The sequence below is a fragment of the Melanerpes formicivorus genome, unplaced genomic scaffold (assembly GCF_026170545.1).
Source record: "Melanerpes formicivorus ecotype bairdi unplaced genomic scaffold, bMelFor1.0.p_v2 SCAF_24, whole genome shotgun sequence".
NCBI classification, from domain to species: domain Eukaryota; kingdom Metazoa; phylum Chordata; class Aves; order Piciformes; family Picidae; genus Melanerpes; species Melanerpes formicivorus.
The window spans coordinates 1,017,267-1,029,135 of record NW_027142376.1 but is presented as its reverse complement, the minus strand read 5'-3'; the positions used below and the strand labels follow the sequence as shown (position 1 = coordinate 1,029,135).

At 48.3% G+C, this 11,869-nt stretch overlaps 1 protein-coding gene across 1 annotated transcript in view; it reads right to left on the bottom strand.

The window, feature by feature from the left end:
• LANCL2 (LanC like glutathione S-transferase 2) overlaps positions 1-11,869 on the bottom strand; it is a 39,740-nt gene that overhangs the window by 3,492 nt on the left and 24,379 nt on the right. The window contains exons 7-8 of the mRNA XM_068152560.1: positions 11,391-11,567; positions 3,713-3,785 (exon numbers count right to left, since the gene is read on the bottom strand). Coding sequence (XP_068008661.1) covers positions 3,713-3,785; positions 11,391-11,567 — 250 coding nt within the window. The remainder of the gene's footprint in view (positions 1-3,712; positions 3,786-11,390; positions 11,568-11,869) is intronic.

Below are 11,869 nucleotides of genomic sequence, written 5' to 3'. Positions count from 1 at the left end.
TGAGTTGTGGCCTCACTGGTGCTGAGTACAGGGGGATGAAAGGAAAGTTCATCTGTACTTTGCCCAGGAAACCAAGTTTCACTTGGAGGCAAGAACCAAAATCTCTCCTCTACCATCTTTTCAGTTGCACAACCTCAGTGCTACCTCATAAAAGTAAATCCCAGTTTGGACTATCCCTCAGAATCTGAGCAGCTCTTGTTCACCATTTCACTGGTGAAAAAACAAAGGCAAAACTTTACTTGTGTGGCACAGATTCATTTGTTCATCACTCACAGACTCTGGTCAGCCAGAATCTGAAGAGCTAGCACCAGCATCACCTACTGAAAATGTTAAGTGACAGACAACAGCCAGAGAGCATAAAAATACAGACTTGAGTTTAGGATCAAAGGAAAATCCTGTTTTACAAACAGCTAAGCACACACAAAGGAACCTTCCAAAACACAGCATCTGGTGCAAAGGAAACCAGCAAGACAATCCTGTGAGATGCTCATGCAGCTGCCACTGAAACTGTGCAGGAACACCCAGAATTCACAGACTGGTAGAATTGTTTTGATTGGAAGAGACCTTTAACATCTCTAGCTCTACCAAGCTAACTAACCGTTCTCTAGCTCTACCAAGTCTGGTGTTAAACTATGTCCCTCAGCACCACATCTCTGTGTTCTTTAAACACCTCTAGGGATGGAGATTCAACCATCTCTCTGGGCAGCCTGTTCCAGTCTTTGAGAACCCTTGCAGTGAAGAAGTTTCTTCTAATGTCCAACCTAAACCTCCCCTGGTGCAATCTGAGGCTGTTTCCTCTCATCGTATCACTTGCTACTAGAGCCAACCCCCACCTGGCTTCAACCTCCTTTCAGGGAGTTGTAGAGAGCAATGAGGTTTCCCCTCAGCCTCCTTTTCTCCAGACTAAACAACCCAGGTCCATCAGCTCCTCCTCCTCACCAGACCTATTCTGCAGACCTTTCACCAGCTTTGCTGCCCTTATCTGGACATGCTCCAGCACCTCAGTGTCTGTCCTGTTGTGAGGAGCCCAAAACTGAACCCAGCACTCAAGGTGTGGCCTCACAGTGCTGAGTACAGAATCACAGAATACTAGGGGTTAGAAGAACTTCTGGGGATCATCCACTCCAACCTCCCTGTCAAAGTAGGGTCACCTATATAGGGTTGCTGAGGACTGCAGTGTTCAGGTGGACTTTAAATTCTCTGGGCAGCCTGGTCCAGGGCTCTGGCACAATCGCAGCAGGGAAGTTTTTCCCTGTGTTCAGTTTGTGCTTACTGACCCTTGTCCTATCAATGGGAATCACTGAAGAGTCTACCCCATCCTTCTGACCCCTGCTCTTTAGACTTTCATCAGCATTGTTAAGACACCCCCCCCCCCCCCCCCCAATCTGTTCTTCTCCAGGTTAAACAGCCCCAGGTCTCTCAACCTTTCCTCTTCAAAGAGATGCTCCAGTCCCCTCAGCATCTTTGTAGCCTCTGCTGGACTCTCTCCAGCAGTTCCCAGTCCCTCTTGAACTGGGGAGCCTAGAACTGGACACAATATTCCAGGTTGGCCTTGCTAGAGCAGAGTAGAGCAGGAAGAAAACCTCCCTCCATCTGCTGGTCATACTCCTCTTAATGCACCCCAGGAGATCATTTGCCTTCTTGGTCACAAGAGCACCCTGCTGGCTCATGGTGAGCTTGTCCACCAGCACTCCTAGGTGGCTACTTTCCAGCAGGCCAGCCCCTAACCTGTACTGGTGAGGGGTTTTTCTTCTCCCCAGGTGTAAGTTACTCTTGGGGAGATTCCAATCAAACTCCAATAGAAAATGTTTCCCTATCTCCCAAGGGAAGCAGTGGATTCTCCTACATTGGACAGTTTAAAGATACAGCTTGACAGGTGATGGAACATCTCAACTAGGCTATCAGCCAAAAAGGTTGGACCAGATGATCCTTGGGGTCCCTTCCAACCTGACATTCTTTGATTGTACACTTGCCCTTGTTGAACTTAGAATCACAGAATTGTCAGGGTTGGAAGGGACCTCAAGGATCACATAGATCCAACCCCCCTGCCATGGGCTGGGACCCCTCACACTAGATCAGGTTGCTCAGAGACACATCCAGCCTGGCCTTAAAAACCTCCAGGGATGAGGCTTCCACCACCTCCCTGGGCAACCTGTGACAGTGCCTCACCACCCTCATGGGGAAGTTTTTCCTGACATCCAAGCTGAATCTACCCACTTCTACTTTTGCTCCATTCCCCCTAGTCCTATCATTACCTGTCACCCTAAAAAGTCCCTCCCCAGCTTTCTTGTAGCCCCTTTCAGATACTGGAAAGCCACAATAAGGTCTCCTCAGAGCCTTCTCTTCTCCAGACTGAACAGCCTCAACTTTCTCAGTCTGCCTTTGTAGGAGAGGTGCTCCAGCCCTCTGCTCATCCTCATGGCCCTTCTCTGGACACATTCTAGCACATCCAGATTCTTCATGAGGTTCCCCTCCACCCAACTCTCCAGCCTGTCCAGCTCTTGCTGAATCCAGCACTACCTGACAAGGTTTCAGCCACTGCTCCCGGGTTTCATTTCTTCTGCTGTAATTTCACATATTGGTGGCAGGTGGCACACTAGGCTCATTGTTCATACAGCAACAGCACTGTTTCAAATCCCGCTTGGTTAGAGGACTTCTTGCTACCCTCTTTCTAAAGCACCAGGGTAAGAAAGGAAATAGAAAATAAACTACAAATGTAAAAAATGCAGACCTGTAGGAAAGCATTCAGGGCTGTCTTTGGACTTACAGAAAAGCCACCAAGAAAATTGTGTTTCTTTTCTGGTGAAGTAAATTGGGTCCATCTTAAAACTAGCCTTTCCTTGCTTTATATTGCAACAGAGAAGGTCTCCTCGAGATAGGGCAGCAATCTGTAGTGTGTTAAGAAGAACATGTGTTCTACCCCCTCTACTGTGCCCTGCTGGAACCACAGCTGGAGTATTCTGTCCAGTTCTGGGCTCCCCAGGTCAAGAGGGACAGGGATATACTGCAATGTCCAACAGATGCTACAAGGGCTAGGGGACTGGAACACCTGTCTGATGAAGAAAGGCTGAGACCTGGGGCTGTGTAGCCTGGAAAAGACTGAGAGGGGATCTTATTAATGCTTATAAAGATCTGAAGGGTGGGTGTCAAGAAGAGGGTGCCAGTCTCTCTTCATTGGTATCCTGTGATAGGACAAGAGGTAATAGATACAAACTATAACACAAGAGGGAGTTCCACCTCAACATGAGGAAAAACTTCTCTCCTTTGAGCGTGCTGGAGCCCTGGAACAGGTTACCAAGAGAGGCTGTGGAGTCTCCTTTTCTAGTGACGTTCAAGACTCATCTAGATGCATACCTGTGTGTCCTGCCCTAGCTGATCCTGCTCTGGCAGGGGGATTGGACTCTATGAATCGTCAGAGGTCCCTTCCAACCCCTAATGCTTCTATGAACTACTTTGAGACCCCCTACCCACAACTGCTCCTCTGTCCAATCTCTACAACAACACCTGAAACAAAAATGTTGCCCAGGCTTCTGCTTGTTTTAAGCCGAGAGGTATCAGCACAGCAGGATTTTATTTGAGAGTAAGGAGGAGAAAAACTCTCCCTCTACCACCAGAGGGAAGCTCCAAAGATTTGCCAGCTCCTAAGCATGAGCCAAAACTGCAAGGCTGCCCAACTTCCCTGTGCAACACATTTGCAACACCATTACTTTACCTTCAAAGAGAGAGTAAGGTCGGTCAGGAATACGACATCCATGTGCACCATACTCCAAACACCATTCTGCAAACTGAAGAACACATGAAAAAAAAATCATTATTGAAGACTGTTAAATGCAAGGCTAAGCATCTGGGCATTAATAGGCAGTAAATGTAAAATAGTGGAATAAGAAGTCAGAATTAACCAGATTGGAAAAGACCTTTGAGATCATCGCGTCCAACCTATCATCCAACACCATGTAATCAACTAAACCATGGCACCAAGCACCCCATCCAGTCTCTTCCTAAACACCTCCAGTGATGGTGACTCCACCACCTCCCTGGGCAGCACATTCCAATGGCCAATCACTCTTTCTGTGAAGAACTTCTTCCTAACCTCCAGCCTAAACCTCCCCTGGCACAGCTTGAGACTGTGTCCTCTTGTTCTGGTGCTGGTTGCCTGGGGGAAGTAGTGCAAGCATAGACACAACACAGAAACCAGTCCCAGATCCGTTTGACCATGACAAGGCTGCATCTTCCACAGCAAAAGTTTCAGTGTCATGAGGATGACACCAGGTGGACTGCGCTTAATCTGTGCCTCCTGTAGATCAACCCTGCTAAACATCAGTGAAAAATGCAGGCAGAACAGGTATGGTCAGCTTCAAGGGGTGCATTAAGAAGAGTGTGGACAACAAGTCAAGTGGGATTCTCCTTCCCATCTACTCTGCCCTGCTGAGACCACATCTGGAGTACTATGTCCACTTCTGTTCTGCCTGGTTCGAGGGGCACAGAGAAATACTAGAGTGGCTATGGGCACGGTGAAGAGACTGGAACATGTATCTGATGAGGAAAGGCTGAGAGACCTGGGGCTGTTTAGCAGGGAGCACAGAAGACCAAGAAGAGATCCAAGGGAGGTTCTCCTCTTCCTCTGCTCTGCCTTGCTGAGACCACATCTGGAGTATTGTGTCCAGCTCTATGCTCCGTATTTCAAGAGGGACAGAGATATACTAGAGAGTGTCCAATGGAGGCTACAAGGATGATGAAGGGACTGGAACATCTGTCTAATAAGGAAAGGCTGAGAGACCTGGGGCTGTTCAGCTTGGAGAACAGAAGACTGAGAAGAGATCTCATGACTGTTTATAAGTATCTGAAGGATGGCTGTCAAGAAGAAGGTGCCAATCTCTTTTCAATGGCATCCTGTGATAGGACCAGCAGTAATGGATACAATCTGAAACACTGGAGGTTCCACATGAGGAAAAACTTCTTTCCTGTGAGTGTACTGGAGCCTTGGAGCAGGTTGCCCAGAGAGGTTGTAGAGTCTTCTTCTCTAGGGACTTCCAAGACCTGTCTGGATGTGTTTTTGTGTGACCTGCCCTAGGTGACCCTGCTTTGGCAGGGGAGTTTGGCTCGATTATCTTCAGAGATCCCTTCCAACTCTACCATTCTATGATTCTAAGGGTAAAATTAGTCTAATATTAAATCAGTTCCTTATCTGTCTTGGTGCTTAATTTATCCCCAAGACTTGGGGTCATTAAGAACACTTTGGTTTTCTTTCACTTCTGTTCACCAATTTAGAGCATTAAACTGCCATTACTCAGTTTTGTTTATTTGCTTTCCCCAAACCTTATGAAAAATAATTACAAATAGAATGAGACAATTAAGGGCATCAATAGTGTGTTACTGCAGAACAGGGAATGCCATTCAAAAGAGTCACTGGTATCTTTTTTGTGTTTGAGCAACACTGCTGTACTAGCTCCATTACACTTGCATGACTTGGGCTCCTCAGTTCAAAAAGGACAAGGAATTACTGGAGAGTCCAGCAGAGGGCCACTAAGATTTGGAGGGGACTGGAGCATTGCTCATATGACAGGCTGTTCAGCCTGGAGAAAAACAGCCTAAGACAGGATCTGATCAGTTCTGATCAATACCTAAAGGGTGAGCATCAGGAGGATAGAGCCAGACTCTTCTCAGTGGTGCTCAGTGACAGGACAAGGGCCCATGCACACAAACTGGAACACAGGAAGGTGCATGTAAACATAAGGAAAAATTCTTCACTTTGAGGGTGGCAGAGCTGCCCAGAGCAGCTGTGGTGTCTCCTCTGGAGGCATTAAAAACCCACTTGGATGTGTGATTTACTCCTGCTCTGGCAGGGGGATTGGATTCTATGATCTTCAGAGGTCCCTTCTAACCCCTACCATTCTGTGATCCTGTGACTTATCAGCTGCATCTGGATCAGCTTAATAGCAACCATGCATTTCATGCATTTCTCTGTAATTACAGCTCCCCACAGCATATAGACAGCTGTGACTTTCCCCTGTTTTTCTGTGCCTGGAAGCAAACCACAGCCTTCTCCACTGATAGCACAAAGATTCCTGCAAAGCAAGGTCTCTCCACACTCCTCCTGCTGGCAAACAAATCATCCTACTGAGTAGAGGGTGCCCTAGCTCTGAAGGAATATGGGGTGTGAGCATGACCCCAGAGCCATCAATCTGTTCAACAGCAGGATGAAGAGTGGCATCTCCTCCCTCCCCGCACTCCCTTCTGCTTAAATGTTTCCTGGGGGGATGGATTTGTCTTCTCACGTGTGTGTATGTGAATGTGCTGAGGAAACCCAGCAAAAGCCCTACAAACTCAAACACTGTGGGTTCCAGACTGTTACTCAGAATGGATGAAACATTTTTGGGCCCCCTGCAGGTATGAATCTTCAAACCAAGGTTTAATTCTCCATGTAATCTTATTTTTTATGTGAGGACTGAACATGTTTATGACACAGTTTCTAAATTGCAATCAGTTCTTGCAACATCCACATCTTGTTGCATCCTTAGCCTTTATTATTAATGCCAGCCTGGGAACTGCTGGATCTGAAAAACACACCCCAGGCTCCTGAACCCAACCATCCTTTATGAGTTCACAGCTTCAGCACAACCCACAGATCCAGTAAGCCACATGAATACCTTTGTTAAACCAAGAGGAGGGGGGGCAAAAAAAGAAACAACAAACCAAAACAGAAGTGTCTTGTAGCAGGAAAACATCTGCCATTGCTTGCCACACAGACTGAGGATCCTTGCCACCAGCACTGGTTTAACCACGAGGCTGAGCAGCACAGGGAGAGGATGCTTGCTGTTGTCTGGAACCCAGGGTGTCACAGCCTCTTTCTCCTCTCACAGGCAGGCCAGCTAGGAGTGACTCAGCCTCCTGGGAGCCTGTCTGGTAATGCTGGAGGAAAGCTGCAAAGCCAAAAGTGAGGAGCACAAAGCAGGGATCTCTGTGAGCTTTGGCCTTTCAAGCTCTTCCAGTGCACTTGTGAAACAATTTGACAGCTCCTGAGAGGCAACCAGGGATTCCTGGCCAGGCTCCTTCCCCTGGGCCTCATGTTTTCAGTGTGAGCAAACACCTCTGGGAGAGGAGCCATCTTGCTCTCTCAGGCACCTGCCTTTTGATAGAATCATAGAATAGTTTGGGTTGGAAGGTATCTTAAAGATCACTCAATTCTAACACCCCTGCCATGGACAGGGACACCTTCCACTACACCAGGTTGCTCAAGGCCTCATCCAACCTGGCCTTGAACCTCCAGAAAGGGGGCATGATTGCTTCCCTGCATGCACTGGTTCCAAAAGAAAAGATTTCAGGAATTGCAGAGAAGCAAATTCTTCTGCCTGCTTCAGGATTTCCCCTGCAATAGCCTGAAGGGCCTGACTCAATGCTGGAGATGCTAAAATGCAGAATGGCTGTAAATGTGCTACCAGATGTGCCCACGCTGGGCACCACCAGTGAACAATCTCTGGCCACAGTGCCATGTCTTCCCTCTCAAAGGGATTTCAGACATGCAACCAAGTCTCTTCCTTGTTTGGCTTTGAAATCCATAGGCTTGCTTTTTATTCTGGCTTGGTATTGGACCGGAAATGCAGCACCCACAGGAGTTCCAGTGTTGCAGAGAGCCACAGAAGAAGCACTAGCATGGAGGATGACAGGAAGAACCTGCTGGCTCGGCTGACAGCAATGCCTGCTTGGTGCTACGGCTCACACATCAGCAGGGGGTGAGTCCACATGTAACAAAATCACACATCAGCCCTGGGGTTTATTCCCCTCTCTAGGGTTCAGGTGTGGCTACAGGTGTCCTCATGGCATGATGCTTGGTTTAAATGTGACACAAGCAGGAACTTTGTTAAGCCCTGCTGAGAGAGGGCAGACTGAGAGTGGAGATGTTTAGCTTCACACATGGGCAGTGCTCATCTAAAAAGCAGCTACGAAGCAACTCAGCAAATTTCCCTTCCCAATACTTTTTAGATGGTCTCAGCTAAATAGCTGTGTATGCAATATGGGATCAGAGAATGGTAGGGGTTGAAAGAAACCTCTGAAGTCCAACTCCTCTGCTAAAGGAGAATCACCTAGGGTGGGTCACACAGGAACACAGCCTGAAGGGACTTGAAAGTCTCTAGAAAAGGCGACTCCACAACCTCTCTGGGTAGCCTGCTTCAGGGCTTCATCACCCTACCCTCACAGTAAAGAATAGAATAGAATAGAATAGAATAGAATAGAATAGAATAGAATAGAATAGAATAGAATAGAATAGAATAGAATAGACCAGACCAGGTTGGAAGAGACCTTCAAGATCATTGCGTCCAACATATCATCCAACACCACCCAATCAACTAATTCATGCAACCAAGCACCCTGTCAAGTCTCCTCCTGAACACCTCCAGTGACGGCGACTCCACCACCTCCCCGGGCAGCCCATTCCAATGGGCAATCACTCTCTCTGTGTAAAACTTCCTCCTGACCTCCAGCCTGAACTTCCCCTGGCGCAGCCTGAGACTGTGTCCTCTTGTTCTGGTGCTGGCTGCCTGGGACAAGAGACCAACCTCTGCCTGTTTACAACCCCCCTTCAGGTAGTTGTAGAGAACAATAAGGTCACCCCTGAGTCTCCTCCTCTCCAGGCTAAGCAACCCCAGCTCCCTCAGCCTCTCCTCATAGGGCTTGTGTTCCGAACCCCTCACCAACTTTGTTGCCCTTCTCTGGACTCGTTCCAGCAAGTCAACATCCTTCCTAAACTGAGGGGCCCAGAACTGGACACAGGACTCGAGGTGTGGCCTAACCAGTGCAGTGTACAGGGGCAGAATGACCTCCCTGCTCCTGCTGGCCACACTGTTCCTGATGCAGGCCAGGATGCCATTGGCCCTCTTGGCCACCTGGGCACACTGCAGACTCATGTTCAGCCTACCATCAACCAGCACCCCCAGGTCCCTCTCTGCCTGGCTGCTCTCCAGCCTCTCTGACCCCAGCCTGTAGCTCTGCATGGGGTTGTTGTGGCCAATGTGCAGAACCTGGCACTTGGATGTGTTCAATCTCATGCCGTTGGACTCTGCCCATCTGTCCAGCCTGTCGAGGTCCCTCTGCAAAGCCTCTCTACCCTCTAACAGATCAACTCCTGCCCCCAGCTTGGTGTCATCTGCAAATTTACTGATGATAGACTCAATGCCCTCATCCAGATCATCAATAAAGATGTTAAAGAGAATGGGGCCCAGCACTGATCCCTGGGGCACACCACTAGTGACTGGCCGCCAGCTGGATGTGGCACCATTCACCACCACTCTCTGGGCTTGGCCATCCAGCCAGTTCCTAACCCAGCTCAGAGTGCTGCTGTCCAAGCCATGGGCTGATAGCTTGGCCAGAGTTTGCTATGGGGGACAGTGTCGAAGGCCTTGCTGAAGTCCAGGCAGACTACATCCACAGGCCTCCCCACATCCACCAGGCGGGTCACCTGCTCGTAGAAGGAGATCAGGTTTGTCAGGCAGGACCTGCCCTTCCTAAATCCATGCTGGCTGAGCCTGATCCCTTGGCCATCCTCTAAGTGCTCTGTGATTGCACTCAGGATGACCTGTTCCATGATCTTGCCTGGCACGGAGGTCAAACTGACAGGCCCATAATTCCCTGGCTCGTCCAACCGGCCCTTCTTGTGGATGGGCACCACATTGGCCAGCTTCCAGTCCTCTGGGACATCTCCAGTGAGCCAGGACTGCTGAAAAATGATGGAGAGCGGCTTGGCCAGCTCCTCTGACAGCTCTCTCAGCACCCTAGGATGGATCCCATCTGGTCCCATGGACTTGTGGGGATCCAGGCGGCTGAGCAGATCACCAACTACCCCATTTTGGAACAGTGGAAAACTACGCTGCTCCCTGGCTCCTTCTGCCAGCTCTGCAGGCCAGCTGTCTGGAAGACATTCTGTCCTGCTAGTAAAAATTGAGGCAAAGAAAGAATTTTTCCTCATGTTGAGTTGGACCTTCCTGTGTTTCAGTTTGTATCCATTGCCCCTTGTCCTACCACAGGACACCACTGGAAAGAGACTGGCCCCTTCTTCTGGATACCCACCTTTCAGATATTTATAAACATTCATAAGATCCCCTCCCAGTCTTCTCTTTTCTAGGCTACAGAGCCCCAGGTCTCTCAGCCTTTCCAGTCCCTTCATCATCCTCGTAGCCTCTGTTGGGACACTCCCTGTCCCTCTTGAACTGGAGAGCCCAGAACTGGACACCATACTCCAGATGTGGTCTCAGCAGGGCAGAGTGGAGGGGGAGGAGAACTTTCCTTGACCTGCTGGCCACACTCTTCTTAATGCACCCCAGGAGACAGTATCACAGTATCACCAAGGTTGGAAGAGACCTCAAAGATCATCAAGTCCAACCCATCACCACAGACCTCATGACTAGACCATGGCAGACCACTGACCTTCTTGGGCAGAAGGGCACCTTGCTGTCCCATGGATAGGTTATTGTCCACCAGGACAACATGAAACCTACTCTCAGCGAATTAAGCTGAAGACAACAAACCAACAAACCAAACCCAAGCAAAACAAGAATCTTGTAAGACTGAATCATAGAATGATTTGGCTTGATAGAGACCTTAAAGATGAGGAAAGAGAGGCAGAAAAAACCTTCTCCTTTAGTAACTGCTAGTATAATCAGGGCTGATAGCAGAAGCTGGACAATTCCAGTGGAAAAATTCTCAGTGTGTCTTTCTCTGTAATTTGTCTTAATGAAAAAAACAACCAACCCACAACCTCCAAGTGAGCAATTTAATAACTGCAATTCTGAGCTCTAAAAGCTCCAAATAGACACCAGTCTGCAAACCAATAATTACAAAAGACTACAAACAGCATTGCTTGAGGAGCTGAGGACGACAGTGGATGTCTCAATGGAATAATTAGCCCCATGTAACACCAGCCCGTTCTTGTTCAGGCAGGCTGGTTTCTCAGACTCTCCATTTTCTCCTGAATTTGTTTTTTGTTCCTCTCCCCCTACACAACATTTCTGTCTTTCACTCTGCATATTAGGATGGTGTGTGCCCCGTGTGGACAGATGAAGTTTACCCTTGCATGGAATCATAGAATTGTTAGGGTTGGAAGGGACCTCAAGGCTCATCCAGTTCCAATCCCCCTGCCGTGCGCAGGGACACCTCACACTAGATCAGGTTGCTCACAGACACGTCCAGCCTGACCTAAAAACCTCCAGGGATGAGGCTTCCACCACCTCCTCGGACAACCTGTCCCAGTGTCTCACTACCCTCATGGAGAAGAACTTCTTCCTAACAAGCAGTCTGAATCTACCCATTTCCATTTCGGTTCCATTCCCCCTAGGGGGGATGCCTGGGTGTTATGACATGGAAGGGAACAGTGTTTTGGTGGATGCTGCAGAGCTCACCTTGCAAGCTCGGTAGAGGTACTTTTTGTCCTGAGTTAGGTTATAGAGAGACAAGAAGGAGTAGCCATTGCCAGCAGTACCATGGCAGATCCCATATCCTTTTCTCAATAAACCTCTCTGCCAGATGACGTCGCTGCAGTCCATGGCATCTTTCAGGTATTTATCCTCTTTGAAAGTCTGTGGAATAAAAATAAATGCACAGAAATTAAATTACTAATGAAAACAAAAAGGCAGTGGGACCTGAGAGATGTTCAGTTATTGGTGTGGGGCTTCTCCACATACAATTTCCTTTTCGTTTTAATAATCCATTCACCATAAACTTGCCTTTCTTTCGTTACTAGGTTGTTTCAACTTTCCTTGCTTGGAAAAGGAAAGAACTTCTGAAGTTTTTGTTTCTGTAATCAGCGTCCCCAAGGAAAAAAGTAAAATTCAAGGCCCTTGGCTCCACAACCATGGTCCTTTTTTGCTTCTCTCCCGCC